The 19,251-nt window shown below is 39.5% G+C and overlaps 1 protein-coding gene across 6 annotated transcripts in view; it reads left to right on the top strand.

Moving 5' to 3' along the window:
- SMARCA2 (SWI/SNF related, matrix associated, actin dependent regulator of chromatin, subfamily a, member 2) overlaps positions 1-17,687 on the top strand; it is a 188,388-nt gene extending 170,701 nt beyond the window's left edge. For 5 of the 6 annotated variants that reach the window (XM_039729732.1, XM_039729726.1, XM_039729728.1 and 2 more), the window contains one exon: positions 17,553-17,687. In XM_039729732.1, coding sequence (XP_039585666.1) covers positions 17,553-17,597 — 45 coding nt within the window. In that variant the 3' untranslated portion in view covers positions 17,598-17,687. The remainder of the gene's footprint in view (positions 1-17,552) is intronic. The other variant, XM_039729724.1, reaches the window with a different exon arrangement.
- Positions 17,688-19,251: the final 1,564 nt, after the last annotated feature.

The raw sequence follows: 19,251 nt of genomic DNA, 5'->3' as shown, positions 1-19,251 counted from the left end.
TTAGGACCCACATCCTTCCATTAATATAAAAGTTAGGGCCTCCCTCAAATTTCTGCAAGGAGAATGCTTCTCTTCTTTACAGCAGATCCAGCTCTGCAAGGATTGAAGCCATCCTCAGCTTTGCTTCTGGCTTTGCTTGGAAGCAGGGTTAAATTCAGTGTCCTGGAAAATCTGAGCTAGGAAGATGTGTGGAGATGCAACCACGAACAGAGAGCCTCATTAACTCTTCTGAAAACTGTGGGTGGTCTGACCTGGTCCACAGCAGTGTGGGGGTGGTGTGGGGCTGCCTGAGACTCCCTTGGGTGGGAGATGGGACCACAGCCACCAGTGGGAAGCAGCTGAACCTAGCAAAAACCCAAAGCTATACAGGGAGCAGCATGTCAGTAGCAAATCCAAAGCAACTACAGATCTATTACGAAGAGAAAGCTGAAGCAAATGGCAGAACTGCCCCAGGTTTCTGAGAATGGAGTCCTGGCAGGGGGATTGCTCTTCACTGGGGGCTGCTGACCAAGGCACTCCTTACAGCTGGGGCTGCAGGGAGGTGCTGAGAAGGTGGAGGGGGTTCAGCTGCAGTGGGAGCCTGCTTTTCAGCCTGAAACATGAGGGAAGGGTGGAAAACAGCGCTCAGTATCAAATGGGGCTGCCATAAATTATTAGAAAAAATTTTTTGCAGAGGTCACAGGAGTGGCATTTCCTTAACTGCCACCCAGCCCATTTATGGAATACTATCTGCAACATTCAGACAGGCACCTTATTGCAGGAGACATTTCTTTTGCCACAAGCATCTTCTGGGAACACGCTGATCTCCTCTGACACAGGGGCACTTTCTAGAACTTCAGATTTCAGAGCAAGATGCATTTGTCCTTTCACTGAACTACCAGGCCATTGCATCCAGGAAAAAAAAAATCAGGGAAGAATAAATTCAACATCATTAGTTGTTTACATTAATGTTGTAAATAACTCACAGAAAAAAATAGCACAATGCATCCTGAATATTTGGAAATTACACAAACATCAGGGGGTTTTATTGGAAATGTCATTATTAGAATATTTGTTTCTAGCCTTTCAAATTTTACAAGAGGAACTAAAGCAGATGTAAATTCCTACAGATGTAAGACATACCTTATGATTTTTTATTCTGGACAAGCAGTGGTACTCTGTCATTTCCAGTGTTAGCAGTGTTTTGAGGGTGTTTGTGTACCAGAGATGAAGAAAGTTGGAACTAAAGCATAACATACTTTAGTTTAGTTTGAACTAAAATATATGAACATAAAATATATAATGCAGATATATGGACATCATCAGAACATAAATGTATTCAGCTGTGCTAGATAGTTTAAAATGAGGGAAGCATCCCAGTGTTTGCTAAGAAAATAAAGAAAACTGTGTACAATTCCTGCCTATGGCTAAAGGAAAATTTCCCTTTTTTTCCTCAATTCTTCAGTGACATGTTCAGAAGAACTTGCAATAGCTAACAGGAAATGATAAAAAAAAAAAGGAAAGAGAAAAAGGAGAAAATGAAATTTTCCCAGGGCTCCAGTGGTATGTTTCTATGGTTTTAGTATCTTTTCTGCACACATTTGATACTACGAATTGCTCAATACCTAATATGTGCTACACAATACCTGACTTCAGGCCTGGAGGTTTACTTCACTTCATTTAAATGAGATATCTCTTTGCCCCTCATTCCCAAGATGGTTAAACATTCACTAAATAATTTTTGTAAGTATACTGCCTTGTTTTGAAGGCGAGTCTACCAAATATTTGTATATACCTACCTAACATTTGCATACCATTTAGAGTTGTGTAGGATGAGTGTGCAGGATAAGCCACCCTGGACACCTACTTGTAAGACAGTTAATACCTTCAGCCCTTCAGCTGCATCCTTTTTGCTGGCATGTCTACCTATCCATGATGATCAAGCATAGTCACATCCTTCCCAGTGGGTGATTTAAAACTGAAAGAGTATGCATGGTGCAATAAACCCACTTTATACTCCTACTTGTCTGACTGGCCTTCCAAAGCACCTTCTTTCAGAACATAAAGAATTGCAACCTACAAGTCTCAAAAAGTTTCCACGGAGCATTTAGACTATCTGCTGGGAGTAAAAGCTCTTTCCCTAGTCCCACCCTTAATGGGAGAGAAAACACAGCATTCATAGATGTTTGTGGTTCAAACAAAATTACAAAAGTCAGAGGATCATACCAAGTGGTGTTTGCAATCCTGTTGAAGGGAATAGCTACAGTCTTGTCAAAAGCAGTGGCCCTGTGGAACTTCTAGTCCTCCTCCTGACCCACTGGATAGTGATGTCCCAAATTCCCAAACCCAAAGATTATATATGCACAGGTTCAGTTGGGAATGCTCAGCACCACGACAGGGTGGGGAGCTTTCACAATGGATGATGTAACACTGTCATGGGATATTTGGAAGTCCTCGATGACATAAGTCAATGCAGCTGCCTATTCTGCTGGTGCAACTAAATCCCCTAGCAGAGATGACCCCCTCAGGATGGATGTGACTGTGCTGGTGCCTTCCCCCATCCCCAGAGGGAGTTATCACAGCTGAGTCATTTGTGAAGACAAAGAAACATTACCCTCCCTCACAGTTTGCATTTTCTCCCTTACCTGGTTTAGCAGTCAGTATAGCAATGAAAAAAAGAAAGAATAGAGACCTCTAAAATATTAATCCAAATCATGAATCAGGCTTTGTTTCTGCTCACAACAGACAACAGGTGCAATCTTCTGGATTGTCACTGCATGGCAATGAAAAGCAAAAGTAAATCTCTTAAGAGATAGAGGTTACAGGATCTTTACAGATAAAGAAATGTAGACTCAGTGAAGTATTAACAAATTAGGCAGCCAGTGTGCCTTCATAATTTTCTTACCACTTCTGGGCACTACATTAAAAATTTGCTGGCGTGCATTTTCTCTGTCACACATAAATTTTCTGCAACTAGTAGGTGTTAAAAGTCTAATATTTTCCTACACACTGCCTGCCAAAGGTGGGAGCCATAACAGACAGTCACTCCACTAAAGAAAGCAATGTCAGCCTTATGTTTACTAGGATACAGAGACAGCTCAATCTTCAATGGCTACACAGTGTGCTGTGATTTGCTGGATAAACAGACCACTCAGCACAGCCGGCAGTACGAAACCAGCCTGTGCATAACCACGCCAGCTGCAGCCACACCTCTGTCTGCAGCATGCATGGACTTCACTGCTAAGAGACTGCAGCCCGCAACCAATTTAAAGTTTGCTGTATCAGCAATCCCTTCCAGCTAGCAAACTTCTTCTCTAGAATGATTTATCAGAAAGGTAAACAAAGAGAAAAAAAATTGTTGACAATAATAAATTTTAAAATGTGAATAAATATTGCAGAACTATTTGCTCCTGTGTTTGCCCTGTGCTGAGCAGGACCATCAAATTAATTTGAAGATTAAACGTTCTGGAAAGCTTTGCCAATCAGGCATAATCCTTAATGTAGCTTCAGGGAATGGACCAGTTTCAGTGTTTTCCAGCTTCTCTGAGAAATGCACATTTATGTTTCATGGTCTGGCTAAGTAATTTCTGACAGCAAAACACTGTCTTTAAGGCTCTGATTCAAAAGCTATTCAAAGTGATTGGGAACCTCTCCGTTGACCTCAATGAGTTTTGGATCACAGCCTGAATTATTTCAAGGCAGTCCAGTCTGGTCTGAAGCATCCCAATCTGCAGATTTGTGTTATTCCAGTATGATATAGTATGATGGTGAAGATCCTAAGATATCTCTTGCTCTGGACTGATCCACAGTCCTCCTGAAAAGTTGCTGCAGAGACTGACGCATCATGTAAGAAAGCTCTTTGATTGCCGTCTTTATGACATCTTAAAATATTCAGTTGCCTTCCAGTCACCAGCCACATTGAACACATCTCAAAAGTAGATCACTAAGATACATTGCCTAAAGCTGATAAATTTACAATGCAAGGACTTTTTGGAGAAGGAGATCTACACCAGAAATCTACAGTTACTGCTTGATTTGTCCTCAACCATCATAAAGCTTGACAACATAAAAAAATCATGATGACAAAAAACTCATCTATAGACCTAAACTAAGAACCTGTGTACCCCTCTCTTTCCAAATATTTCCAGGAATCTTCATAACTACAAGTTTCTTCTCTATAAATTTTGCATTATTTCTACTTTTCGTAATTGCTGTATTGTGCAAGGCATATGAACACATAAAAGAATTTGTCAAAATATCTTTCAGAAAAAATGTTTCGCTACAAATCTTTCTGAAAACTTCTAGACCTTTTACCAAAAGCAATTAGCCTAATCTTAATATCTCTGACAGAATATGGATTCAGTGCCTCCACAGCACAAATTTTCCCTTATCTTACCACTTCAGCCTTGCTTTATACAGCGACAAGATCCATTCACTCTAAATGGCTGCATCAAGACTGTCACTTTCTACTCACTTCACAGCACATATTGTTTCAGGAAGTTGTATACCAAATAAAATTTAGCAAGAGCAAGGAAACAGGGAGATCCAGAAAAACTCAATTGTAAATATTACATCGTGTCCTTTCACTGAATCACCCTATCTCATCACTTATTGAAAGTTCTTTCTTGTCAGCACTTCATAAAGCAGATAGTATTGTTGCTGTTGTCTGTCCTCAACTCTTAGCAGCTTGTATGGAGTTTTAGAATAATTATAATTATTTCTTTTAAAATATAATGGTATTTTAGAATATAAGTTATTGGCGAATAACAGCGTTTGAAAGGAAATTGAATCATGGTCTGAAAGGTTTCCTTGTGGACTAAATAGCAATGGCAAATAAATACAAAAAAGCATGTATTAGATTGCAGATTTTTTTTGTATCATGCATCCAAAGCAATGGAAAGATCAGGAAGAAGGCAAAAGAGACATCTCTGTGTAGACTGAGGAAAAGCCAAGAGAAGTTTTTAACTGAAGGCTGGATAAAAGATTTTTTATGGAAGCAAGAAAATGGTCCCCTGTAATTTCATGATTGTGGCTCCAGAGTGGTGAATGACATTCGCTTTTCACTTAAATAAATAGGATTCCAGCATTGATTCCTCCTCCACATCTCAGGAATGCTATGAAGAGCACTGAACTTTAAAATCAATTCTAAATGGTATGGAGAAAAAGAAACTGATTTTCTTCTGAGTTCCACAAAAATGTGCTCCATGTCTGCCCATTTTCCATACCTGTGTTTAGCACCAACATACTTTCAGAGTCTGGAAGTGTTATTCAAACCAGGCTCGGACCATCTTCAAAACTGATTTCAATAGTTCACAAAGCATGAGGGGCTTTGTTTTGTAGTATCTAATAAAATCATAAGCATACTTTTTGCATGTTACTTCATATATCCTCAGAAATACATAAATACTAAGGCAGCTGAGATACATAGTGTGCTCTGCTTCAAGAAAAATCAACTCTTTAGCTGAATGATGGATCTATTTTTCAAGTAAGAAACAGGGAAAATTAAGTCATTAAATATTCAAGTCTAGGAAAAAAACTTAAAGGTAACATACATTTTGACAACATCCTTTTAAGTAATTGTTGTGCTTTTCCTTGAACTATTTCATCAGTTATTTATAAGCCATATCACAAAAATAATAAACCATATGAAAGAGCAATTTACAAGCAACGAAATCTGTATTAACATCTGAAAAAGTATGTTTTCTAAAATATCAAGATAAAATAATATGCATTGCATTTTTTTCAGACTTCCTACTCTTCCTTTGCCTTCCCCACTACCCTCATTGATACAAGAAAAGAAACATTCCTGGAAAATTTTCATTACAAGCCTAGTTCTTCAAAGTGCTGATTGTCCTCTGATTTTTAGACTGATTCTCTCTGCCGTCCCTTTCCACAAAAAAGAGCAGATGTTTCTTATGCATACAAAGAGAAAATCCATTTTCTTGTGGGGTTTTTAGCTTTAAGGGACCCAAAAGCTCTTGCACCTGCCGAAGTCAATGCAGCCCCACAGATGCATGTCTGCCTACAGAATCAGAGAGAAATCCATATGCATTAAGAGAGACATATGACAACAACTATGAATCTTCCACAGAATAAATCTGTGATAACTTAGAGCAATTGTGTTTTGAGCTTGGAGGATGCTCCCTTGGCTTTAACTACTCATTTACTACTGCTGTTAATCAGAAGACACAACACTGTGTTTCAATGTGTATTTGCACCCTGCTTAGAGATGCTGATTATTGCTGATTATTGATACTTTACTGGGCCAGAATATTTATATGCTAAAGTGAAACTTGCTTCCTTTGTCTTCCCAGATGTAAAAAAAAAATTAAAAACCAAAAAAACAACAACAACAAAAAACCAGCAAACAAAAACAACAAAAAATCAAACAAAAACCCCAACAAAACAACAAAACAACAACAACAAAAAAAGTGGAAGGGTGGAAGGAACTAATTATTTGTCTTTTAGTGAGACTGGCATTGCAAAACCCTCAGCCTTGTTCATGCTACTTGGACAGTTCTATGCCAGAAGACTGGTGCCTAGCCCTGTTGTAGGCCTGTGAGTCTCATGATCAAGCACCAAGCTGACAGTGTGAGTTAGAAGATAAAGCCAATTGCTTGTCTGGTTGAAGAAAGTGTTTGAAGCAGAGCAGTGTCTTGTAGCAGAGCAGTGACTTGGGAGGCTGTAAGACATGTGGTAACACCCTTATACACAGCTAACAGAGTAACAAAAGCTGTAGGTCCTGGGAAGTAGGTCCCTGGTTTAGAAACACAAATTATGCCGCATCATGTCTCTACTGAGCTACTGCTAATACCAAGTTTGCAGGATAATGTTGCTTTATGCACCAAGAAAATCCCTAAGGGATTTCCCCACCCTCCTATTTTAGAAGCACAAAACACTCACATAGATTTCCCCATGCAGAGAGCATATGTTACATTGCAGCATATGGCTATCTAGTGTGAGGACATGAAATAGAAATAGCCTTTACCTTTCTGGATTGCAGTAAGTAATATCTTTTCATTAGACACTGAAGAATTGCTGTCACATTTCTAATTATCCAAGGCATAATTACACCTGACAAATAAAGATTTTTTTTTTTGGACTTGTTCTCCGTAATTGTTAAAGGGATGCTGTAGGATGAGGAGCACCTGCTGTGCTAAGAGCTGTCTCTCCAACTCTGGCCAACATAGTGAACAGAGGAGAAGCAAAGCACCCAGCTACCCTACTCTCCACCCAAGGGTACTGAGGGAACTGGTGTCACTGAAGCACTTTACACCATAATTCTGGATAAATGGGAAGGTCCTAGTTGACTGATGGTTGGCAAATGTGTCACTCATCTACAAGAAGAGCTAGAAAGAGGGTCTAGAGCCACAAAGATAATCAGAGGAGTGAAGGACAAGCTTATTAGGACATATTGAAATAATGGAGGTTGTTCAGCCTGGAGAAGAGGAGGTTCTGGGGAGGCCTTATTGCAGCCTTCCAGCACAAAGGGGGCCTATACTAGGAAGCTGGAAAGGGACTTTTCACAAGAGCATGTAGTGACAGGACAAGGGGGAATGGATTCAAACTGAAAGATGGTAGGTTTAGATTAGAAGAAATTCTTTACTGTGAAGGTGGTGAGACTGCAAGAGGTTTACCAGAGAAGTTGTGGATACCCCAGCTGTGGCAGTGTTTAAGGCCAGGCTGGATGGGGCTCTGAGCAATCTGGTCTAGTGAGAGCTGTCCCTGTCCATAGCAGGTGGGTTAAACTAGAAGATCTTTAATGTCCCTTTCTGCCCAAACCATTCTATGATTCTATGACTCTGTGATCTGGGAACTACAGAGATCTTTCCTTGATGCCAGGAAAGATCATAGAGCAGCTCATCCTGAGTGCCATCACATGGCACATACAGGATTAACCAAGAAATCAGGCCCAGCCAGCAGGAATTTGTTAAAGGCACGTCCTGCTTGATCAACAGGATCTCTTTCTATGGCAGTATGGCCAGCCTAGTGGATGAAGAAAAGGCTAAGAATGTTTCTACCTGGAGTTTAGTAATGCATATGACACTGTTTCACACAACATTTTCCTGGCTGGCTGCTCATGGTTTTGACAGATGCCCTGTTCACTGTGTAAAACACCATCTGTATAGCTGGGCTCACAGATTAGTGGTGCATGGAGTTACATCCAGCTGCTGGCCAGTGGCCAGTGGTGTTCCCCAGGGCTCAGCACTGGGGCCAGTTCTGTTTAATATCTTCATCAGTGACATGGAGGAGGGGATTGAGGGCACCCTCAGTCATTTTGCAGGTGACACCAAGCTGGGAGAGAATGTTCATCTGCTGGAGGGCAGGAAGGCTCTGCAGAGGGATCGGGACAGGCTGGATCCATGGGCCAAGGCAGTGGTGTGAGGTTCCACAAGACCAGTGCTGGCTCCTGCCCTGGGGTCACAGCAACCCCAGGCAGTGCCACAGGCTGGGGCAGAGTGGCTGCAGAGCTGCCACAGGAAAAGGAGCTGGGGGTGCTGCTGACAGCAGCTGAACATGAGCCAGCAGGGCCCAGGTGGCCAAGAAGGCCAATGGCATCCTGGCCTGGACCAGCAATGGTGTGGCCAGCAGGAGCAGGGCAGGGATTGTCCCCTGTACTCAGCACTGGTGAAGCCAAACCTCAAATCCTGTGCTCAGTTCTGGACCTTTCTCACAGCATGGCATGGAGCTGCTGAAGCTGGTGAAGGGTCTGGACCACAAGTCTTACGAGGAGCACCTAGAGAGTTGTTTAACCTGGAGAAAAAGAGGTTTATGAGAGACCTCATTGATCTCTGAAAGGACGTTGTAGCAAGGTGGGTGTCAGGCTCTTCCACAAAGGAACAGGCAATAGGACAAGAGGAAACAGCCTCATGTGGTAGCAGGGGAGGTTTAGATTGCATGTTATGAACATTTCTTCACTGAAAGGGTTGATGAGCACTAGATTAGACTTTTCAAAGAAGTCATCATCCACTGAAATGTTTAAAAGATGTGGATATGGTTTAGTGGTGCAGGGTTAATAGCTGAACTCAATGATCTTAAGGGTCTATTCTGACTTCAGTTATTCCATGAATTTATTATTCTACTATTCTGTCTATTAAAATACAAAAGACAAAGCTATAACAAGGGAAAGCTGGTGTGAAACTAAAACTACTTTTCTAAGAAAGTCAAAAGGCAAAGTTAGGTCAACACTAGAAAACATTAAACTCTTTTTTCCCTGTGTCTACTGCTTTACATCGGTATATCTGTGAAATATACCATGCTGAACAATCCATAGCGTTGTAAAACTTATTTTTAATTGTGTTTCTGATAGGTGTAAAAACAACATCTGACATCAAAAGCATCAGCCTTTGGGGGTACAATGATACAAAAAATGTATATTTGCAGCCAGAGAAATTATTTCTCTGTCCTGTTATATTTCAAGCAGTCAGCTGTATTTAAAAGATTAATTTTCTGCTTGGCTGAATATGGCAGTATGTTTTCAAAACTCTTTCATTATATCTCACATCTAATGTGCATGGAAGCACAGCTGTATTGCAGCAATTCTTCCTGTGGAACTATTCATGAATTCATGTAGCTTTAATATGATAGCTTAGTTGCCATTAGGCAAAACATTGGGATAGAAGTGGAGTGGCAGCATTACCCTTCTAAGACACCTTCAGGCTGAACAGTTGAGCACTACTGAAGCATTTCCAGTTCAAAGATCTGACAGACCAGTTCTTAACAGCCTAAAATATTTTGGGGGAATATCTATTCTCAGGGATTAGAAGTTGTCTGGCTTTACACTACTCTGCAACTCTAATGTATAGTGGGAAAGCAAGGATGATGCTACAAAAATTTGGTTTAACTCACACCTGACATAAAGTCCTGCAACACAAGGCCCTAACAGTAATGTGTAATGAAAAATGTGCTTATATCCATACAAACAAGAGCAATTTCTTCTGTCGAGCCACAGCTGTGCCTTGCCTCTTTCATGTTCCTTTCACTTTTCTGTTTGTCTTGAATTCAGAAATTGTGCTTAAAGGACATCAGCAGTACATACTGGCTTTTATAAGTAGCCTCTTCTTCCCATGGCACTTTACATTGCAATCCCTTCTCTCCTTTATTCTCACACAGCAAATCTCAGTAAAAAATCAACTGGGTGAGCTGCAGGTATAACAATACACATCAGTGCACCTTTAGGGTACTGAAATTAACTAATCTAAGTGTGAAAGAGGAAACAATCCCACTGATATTTCAAGCAGATATTTAACAAGGGATAGGAAAGAGAGATAAGCTTGTGACCTCTTTATGACATCTTTGAACTTGTCTTCAAATGATCTTGTTTCTCTAGCTTGATCATATGCAAGATAGTCACTTAGGAATGATGTAGCAAACTCAGCCATGATTACTGCAATTCCAGAGTGAGTCAGATGGACAGTTTATATTAGCAACTACTATATAGCTTAAAGAAAAAGTGATAGTCCCTCACCCTGCCTGAAATCACCCAGAAAACTTAGATTTTGTAGGAGCACCAAGCAAACAGAAAGAAACTATGTAAAACCAATATTTTAAATCATCAGTGTTCTGGGAAACATGTTCTTCTCTGATATGAATAAATCTTATTAAAATAAAATATGTTGTTGTAAAATCAAGTATTGGTCCTCCAAACCAGACTCACCAGGGGTGTTAGCAACTTCTTCACATCATCTTGGGCAGACTGGTAACTCTTGAATAGAGGATAATATAAAATCACTATTCTGAATGTCAGAGTTGATATATGGGCAGAAATTCTTCTGTGCTCAGTGGAGAAACCAAAGCACCTCAACTTATTGTAAAATGAACATTTGATTGTAGGCTTTTAGCACAGGAAAATTTAACACCAAATCCCCTCTTTCATTCATGGGCTTCAAGGAGTTTAACTGAAAGAAGGGGAACAACCATTCCTCATCATATGTTAATAATAGCTTTCAGTTAGAATCCACCAACCACCATCACCAAGAGCACTTCCAGTTCCATATTTCACAGAGCAAAAGAAAGATCTTCTGAAGTCATGCTGCCATAAAGAGTTGTTCTCTGCTTCCATTTAAGCTGACAGCAGGACTTCCACTCTGACTGTGAGCAGGTTAAGATACTGCACAGGAAATCTCCCTGACTAAAGGGAGTAACTGGTGGGTGCTGAGCAGCTACTTTTCCTCACACCAGGACTGCACAGCATATCTTTTCATGAACCAAAAGTTCAAAACAATTCAGCGGCTTATGTAGTTTCCAAACATAGAACTATTATAAAATATGGCATGTAACTCTGCCAAAATTCAACTCACTAATTCAAATATCATGCTCACTTTCAGAGTACTAACAATGTCAGGTAATTGTATGGCTGAAGGTTATGTATAAGTTTCAAAATTCCTGAGCAGCTCAAAAAGTTTCAACTTGTTGCTTAGCTTGTTCTCTAGCTTGTTTACCAGTTCCTGGTACAAGCTCACTTGATCTCAAAAACAAACCTGTTATTCTTCATACATAACCTGAAAAAACTGTGTTTGAACTTCTTAGCTTGTAATGCCTTTTTATTTTTAGAAAGAGCATGCTCAATATTTGAAGACTATTAGTAAATGTAGCTTGATTACTAGGAAACCACATTGCATTAAAATAGTAAACAACATCCCCAGGCTGCTTTTAATGTCTAATCTGCAATTTCTATTATTTAATGTCTGTGTTAGCATACCCATCAGACACTGATCTCATCCATTGTCAAAAACAGACCAAACTTAGTTTGCTCATGGGTGAGTGGCTCTCCAGAAGAACAAAATACAGAACTTCACAAGACAGCATTTCTCAGGAGACAGCATTCTACTATGAAAAGTTATTCTATTCTCCAATGTAGTAAGTCTACAGCTACTAAACCCCTTGACACGAGAAAATAGGAAAGCATCCAGTTTATGAACAAGATAGCCTGATAACTGATAACTAAATTACATACTTAACAATTACATAGTCACTTTAAGAACAAAAAACTGAGTAAGAGTCATAGAATGGAACCTGATATGGTCTTAATAATTGGACATTTAATATTTAAAGAATAAATCCTCAAGGTTGGAGCTATGCAGCAATATTCTTGCACGGGAGACTGAAGGCAGATGCACAGAAAGCAGAAGCATTCTGCTGACCGAATTTCTTCTGCCTCATTATCACCCTCTTATTTCAGGTTAGCTGAACTATGACTAGTCTATGACGGTCTTCATCAGAGACTGAGATATTAAAGAAAAAATGTCTTAACTAGGTCAGAGACTTAACACAAAAAACTCTGTTGCTTCTCTTGCTCTGTTTTCAGGTGTCATGGCACAACCTTAGATCTAATCACTACTTGCTGTAGCTTGTTCTAAAGCCAGGCCATTTGTGTATGCTACAGCAAAATAAAGCTCAGATAGTTAAAAAGTGTACATTTATTTATGTTGGTGGTTAAAATTTTGTATGTTATAAAGTATTAGTCTTTTAATATGAGAATTCACATCCTATGCTGAATGGTACAAGTCCTGGTAAAGAAGTTGTGGTAAGGTAGGGTCACCTACCTTACCACAAACAGGTAAGTTTAAGGTAAGATCAGGACTATTATTAACATTTCGAACACAGTTGAAGTTCAGTGTTCCTTAGGAACTTAAATCCTACTATATCCATCTTTTTCACTGTCTCAAGTCTGATTACCTCTTTCCCTTGAAACAGTTCTCTTCAAAGCAGTTATGGAAGTAAATGTTTGCTTTGCTTTGCATTGCATGTGCAGGGTGCATCCTTCTGGGCTTAGTATACTAAGAGAATTATTTATGCAAACCTGAAGCAAAAAGCAACCAAGAACTTATTTAATTCTGTACTCAGCTTCTTAGCAGTGTTCAGGGTCTGTGTCATGTTATTTTCTTTTCAATCTGACTTTATTAAATACTTCTAAAGTTTAAATAAATCAGTTAGGTTTTTACCCAACAAAAGTCAGCTTTGTCCCAGGATTTGTCACTTAAAAACAGCACACAACACTCTAAGTGAAAAACATAATGTTTCAAAATGAAGCATGTGGCATGAACATTAACATCAGTTTCATGACTGGCCCTTACTATATTTATAAAAAACAACTTCATGTCCTTGAGATGTTTTAGAAGCACAAGACAAGGGCTTCACTGCCCACATTCCTCTTCAAAAGCAGGAAGATTACAAGGTTTAGATTCAACATGTAGCGCTAGCTTTTATTCTGTAAGAAGACAACAGCAGGGCTAGAAGCTGTATGCAGCAATCAGCCCACTATTCCTGTTGTTACAGAAAATTCCCTGTCAAGCAGCCTAACCCAAAAAGAGAGGGAGTAACAAGATCCTGCTTTCTGTGTGCAAGACAGAGACATGGCAGTTTATCAGAATTCAAAATCAGTGTCAAAGCTGACCACATACTCAGGAAGGCCTAGCCCAGTACATAGCCACAAGGTTCCTTCTTTGCATGAAAGGAAGAGCAACTAGGAAAATTCCCTCCTTCGGATTAGGGTGTAGTAGGGATTTCTTCACTGCAACATAATCTCTGAATTTACAGGCTTTGTGCTTCAAAGGCAATAAAAAAAGCTGCACAAAATTAGAAAAGCAATTTGCCCACCTGTCAAAATACTGATTTTGTTAATTGCTTTTATTTGAATGCTTAAAGCCTTCTAGCCAGTAACCACCTCCACAGCTATTATTTGCAAGTGCAGCAAGTGAACATGACATTGCTTATCTGCCAAGTGTTCTTGTAGAGAAGGTCATTCTACAGCTGGAAATAATGTGCAAAGAAAGGCTAAAAGAATGTTCATCCTCCTGCTTCCCTCTATGTAGAAAATTTTATGAGGCTATAAAGCAGTCATCTAAGATAGCAGTGGCTTGCAACAGGGCAAACAAAGGTAAAACTTTTCCTGAATCATTATCATTAAAAAAATTAGTTGTTATCAACATTTATCAGAGCTAACTTATTCTCACTCCCAATTGCCAATCAATGCACAAGAATGGCACATTTAAAAATCCATTATTAAATCCAAGTCAGACGCTTGCCATGTCCCATACTTTGTTAGTTCAAGATTTTGCAGTATGCCTGCTCTTCAACGCACCACCCTGAGAGTCATCTCTGCCCTGGATGTAAAATGAGCAGTGAAACTAGCAATCACCTTCATGTTTAATGCCTGAGCTATCAAACAGCACAGATGAATTTAGACCATGAAGGACTGAGTCATAATAGAATTCTTTCAGAGCAATAGAATAACAGGCTAAGTGTTTAAGGAGAAAGGGATAAGGTACTGATTTTTAGGGGTTTTTAGGCTGATCTACCTAATGGTTAGGATTGCATATAACACAAGATTAAATTAATTAAGCTCAGATGTTTGTAAAACCACTAAGGTGTACTCTGCTGGCAGATAACATGCATACTTCCCATGACTTTCAACAAGTTCAGGAAACCACATTGATCTGGACCATTATAGTTACCTGTAAATGACATTTACAAAACAGTTGCTGTTGAAGCTGTTGCACAGACTACATTTGAATGGTAGTTAGAACAAGTAGCTTTTCCAAATAAAGTACAAGCCTCATGGTTTATTTCTAGTCTTGATCTAAGCATTGAAATTGCTTGGTTACATTTAAGAACTATGTGTAGGTATCATGTTAAAGTAAATACCTATTATATTCCTGCTGAGAATCCAGACATATTTAGATATACAAAATATCACTGGACATTTCCCTTCATTTAAGAGGAACATAAATGCTTCTATAGGGCTGCCTATAGTTCCATACAAGATGAGCAATTTTTGTAGTTTTTTGGTTATGTTACCTTTCAGTTTTCCCTTCCTGGTATATTTCTCCTTTCAGGTCTGTATGTTATTGTATGTATTGCTGTACATCTGACAAAATATGTGTCAAGGAGAATGCAGGAACTTATAATATCTTGTCACTGCAGCAGGGTTGTGACAGGAAGGTTTCAAGCCTACCTCTTTTCACTACATCTGTGTTGAGTCCATTCCAAAAAAAAAGAGACCCTATAGTCTCTGCACACTTTTGCTTGTTATTTGTTCTTTTGGCTGTCAGACTAATGACTGTGAACTATATTTTAACTCCTGTCATAGAAGGCTAGCCAAAGGACAGATCCCTAAGAGGAATCCTGGGATTTGCCTAGAGCAGGGAGGTTTAGAGTTCAGAACCCACAATGCTATTTTGAAAGCAACAGAAGTGCCACAGGACAAGAAAGGCATTTGTACACAGCAATAGTATCTTCCTTCTATTGAAAAAAGGACCCTTACCCAAAGTTTTGTGTGCTTTGCATCTAAGCATGCAAGATTCTCTCTTACGGTGGACATGTATAATCTTACAGACAGATCTGAAAAACTGTGGCAAAACTGATTTAATATGACAAGCTAAAAAGGGAAGAGGGGATAATACCCATAGTAATGAAGCCCAGTGAATTTTAGTGGGATTCTGAACAAGGGGAATACGTTAGCAATACTATCTGGTTCTGAAGGACAGCAGTTGATATATGTACAAATAAAGACTGTTCAGACTACATGGTTTTTATTCTGGGCACCAGAAGAAACTATTAAAAACCATCTTCTACAAACAAACAAACATATAACAACAAAAAACCCACACCGAAAATTCTATCATCTTAAAAAAAGACTGCAAAGCAGTGTGTTTGCAATGCTAGAAATAATCCCTGAGCACAACATTGACCTGATGATTATAAAGACAGGCAAGAGAGAGCATCTGCTTTTTCTAGCATAGGTATTTGCAGGCCAGACTTGGAAAATCACCAGAGTTTTACACAACAAGGTTAGACAAGTTGGACCTTGACAGAAGTGCACAGTATGGAGTGCAAGGACATGCTGAGTTTTTATCTGCACAAAGGCCTTCAAATGGCCAGGCTGAGCAGAAAAGCCTTGTGCACTGTACCATATTTCAGCTGAGGCAGAGGAAATACCTGAGACCTGGTTTGGAGACCTCACTCTCACTTCCAAAAAGAAAACATATGAATTGTTGAAGAGAACCAAAATCAGCCACAGCCTTTCAAAGCTGGAGCTGAACCTACATCCTTCTACATCCACAACAGTATTCTGAATGTGGGAAAGGCATGTGGGTACCAGTTTTTCCACAGACTCTCTGCTTTACTGCATAAATGACATGGGTCAGTGAACTTACAGGTCAGCTCAGTATGATCGTGTCTCCTTGCCCACCCAGGGGCCTTTGTCAAAGCTGAAATAACCAGGCTGAACATAAAAGGGTGCAGTCTAAATGTATGAGGAGTGGGTAGTACCAATGAGAACAACACATATTTATCTAGAAATCTTTTTACAGAAATTACTGTTTCTTGGAATGACTATTTTTGTATTACAGTTTACCTACTACAGCAGACTCCCAAAAATACCACTGGAATAATATCTGTAGATGAAATGTTCTCTACATTGTTGTTGTTGTTGTTGTTTTGTTGTAGGATATATCTTGGAAAAGGTTATTACAACAAAGATTGCTTTTGGCCCAAATGCAGGGAAACATTATTCTTTCCCCTGCAAATAATGCAGCATTTAATTTGTTGGTAGGATAAAGCAATCACAGCACTACCAACCCACAGAAGCCCAATTCTGCCACTGAAGATATGACCAGTTCTAAGAACACAGTATTTCCCCAGACAAATTTAAAATAAGCCATCCTGGAAAAGCAGTTGCCGAGAAGCTAGGGTGCAAAATATCCTGATGAGTTATTTTATCTTCAAAGTACTATTCAAAGACATGAAGAGAGGAATAAATTTCAGCCCTTTTGGTAATGAAACCTTGTCAAATGAATAGTCAATTCCTTTGGAAAAAAACAACCCAGACTGGACAAGGTGCTTTTGGATCAAAGACCACTCCCCAACTTTGTCTCTAATAGTTCCAGGCATAACAGAATTTCAAATATTTCACTCTTAGAAAAACGGTGTGTCTTTCTAGGGGTGCTGGAAAACATACAGAGCCAAGTCTTGCAGTCATCTACTAGTCCCTGCCAGAAAGACCAGTTTTTACTTTGACCTCTGGCAAAAGCAGACTTTTTGCAAAATAACATGTGCATGCACGCACTGAACAGTCAAAATGAAGGTCTTGCCACAAATTGTGTTACAATACTGCAACAACTAAGTAGCAAATCCTAATAAGAGATTGTAAAGAGGTTAGGCGTGAAACAAAACTTAAACAGATGTGACTTTACTCTCTTGTATCCCTTGCTTACAATGAGCAAAATATTCATATCAGGGTGGCCTGCCTAGCAGTCAGGCCCTGAAGCGCTTGTATCTTGTAGTTCAGTGTCTGCCAAAAACTTAAAAGGACATGAAATATGAGGGATGTTCACTATTGAATTCTACTCCTGTGCCCTGGATTACTCTGAGTTTGGAAGCAATATTAATCTATGGTCTGATCTTTTGTCCTCATTGCAAGCTGATAGTACTTCTCTCCAAACATTCCAGCTCTGTGGATACTTAGGATTTGCTTACCATACTTCATGTATATCTGGTTCTCTTATGGTTTGTTCTTTGTTTTTCTGCTGCTTATTATGCTCTTTAAATAGCTTGGGTCTTCTTTCTTCTAGGCTGCCATTCCCACACTGTGTTTCCTGAAAAACTGTACATACTGATGATGGGGTCAGAGTGACATGGTAATAGAGGCACCACGGCATGGCATTAATATCGACCTTCTCCAGCTGTTCCTTCCTCCTGCTGCTCCCAGAACCACACATACCCATTCACATCAGTCCTAGCATTTCACTTGTCTCAAAACATTGAAGTGACTGGGAGGGAAGAAAAAGACTTTTTACTTGCTAAAGAATTTTGAAAGCCTGGTTTTGGCACGCGCCTAAATTTTTAAGCTTGACTGAAACCTGTGCCTTGATTCCCTGCTGTGTAAATAAAGATAATTACCAGTTTATCATCTATCTCTATTCACTGTAAATGCCTGGGAATACAGATTGTCTTCGTTGTGTGTGATAGGGTGCTGAGCGCAAGGTGGCACCAATTTTAGCAGATATGTCTGAGTGTCACAGACATAATGAGTCCTTGCAGGGAGGCAGGAACACCTTCACGCTGATGATGAACAAATCACAGAGATACAATAGGTCTGTTTCAAGGGACTCTTTCTACCACAAATGTTTCTGTATGTTGATATGATTACAGTTCCTGTGCAAATACAGCTTGCTGCCCTAGTATTTTTTCTTAAGTACAGAAGCAGCAAGCATAATTTAATGCAGTTCCTTGCTTTCTTGTGCTATTTCTCACTGTATGTGCAAGCTGGGATATTTGAAGCAGGACAGGGTTTTTCTTCCTCTTCCCTTTTAGCTGAATATAGTGTTAAGTGTTTGAAACAAGCAAGGGGTGGGTCTTCTATATTCTCCTCACTGCATACCTCATTCTTGACCTCAATGAGCAGCTCTCAAAGTATCAAGACAGCATTGGTGTTCTCTGCACTTAGGCCTTGAATTCTGCTCATGGTTAACCTCCATGGTGGTCAGCTTACTCACAAGCCATTTAGTCACAAGGAATAGTTTAACAATACTTGATCATTTCCCTCTGGCTACTGAAAATCTGTCATCAGGAATGACATTCTACCACTGTCAACAGAGGCTGGAGATGAACCACTGGATGGTGGGGCTATGCCAGTTCAATCCCATTCCTCACTAGCTCCCATTAAGTACACATCAGAGCTCACCAGCGATGTATGACCCTCTTAATCTCACTGGCTTTCACCCACAGTTCAGGTGCAGAGAGAACAGAGGAAGCAGAGAAAGGAATAGGAAACAAACACAGAAAACTAGTAAAAATTCTGGTTTGTTTTTTTGTATGGTTTTTTTTTTTAAGGATGCCTAATGTATTAAAACTTCTGATACTCTTCTGAATTCCTGAATTTTTACTGCATTAGAGGATTTTTCTTCACTTAAGCCCATCCCCCTGCAACATTCAGCTCTAATTTCATGGTTTAGATATATGAAGTGGCATAATTTTAACCATGTTTTATCCATAAGATTCATGTGGATAAAGTGAGCCATTCCAAAGTGTTATTTTAAAGGGCTGCAAAAGCCATTTTGAGCTCCTGATCTGTAACGTTTACTCAGGTGGTTATTCCAAGATAAATATCCCAAGGAAGCTCTCAACAGGTAAACTTAGGTAAATTTCATAAAATTATATTGAGTTATACTGTCAAAATGCCACCATACCACAGAAAAATGTATAAGAATCACAATGTTTATCACAGTGTTTAGGCTTCAGAGGATAACTGGGAACTTGAATGGGAAATTG

Source organism: Passer montanus, unplaced genomic scaffold (assembly GCF_014805655.1).
Source record: "Passer montanus isolate IOZ18808 unplaced genomic scaffold, ASM1480565v1 scaffold7, whole genome shotgun sequence".
Lineage (NCBI taxonomy): Eukaryota > Metazoa > Chordata > Aves > Passeriformes > Passeridae > Passer > Passer montanus.
This window is presented reverse-complemented; position numbering and strand designations above follow the sequence as displayed.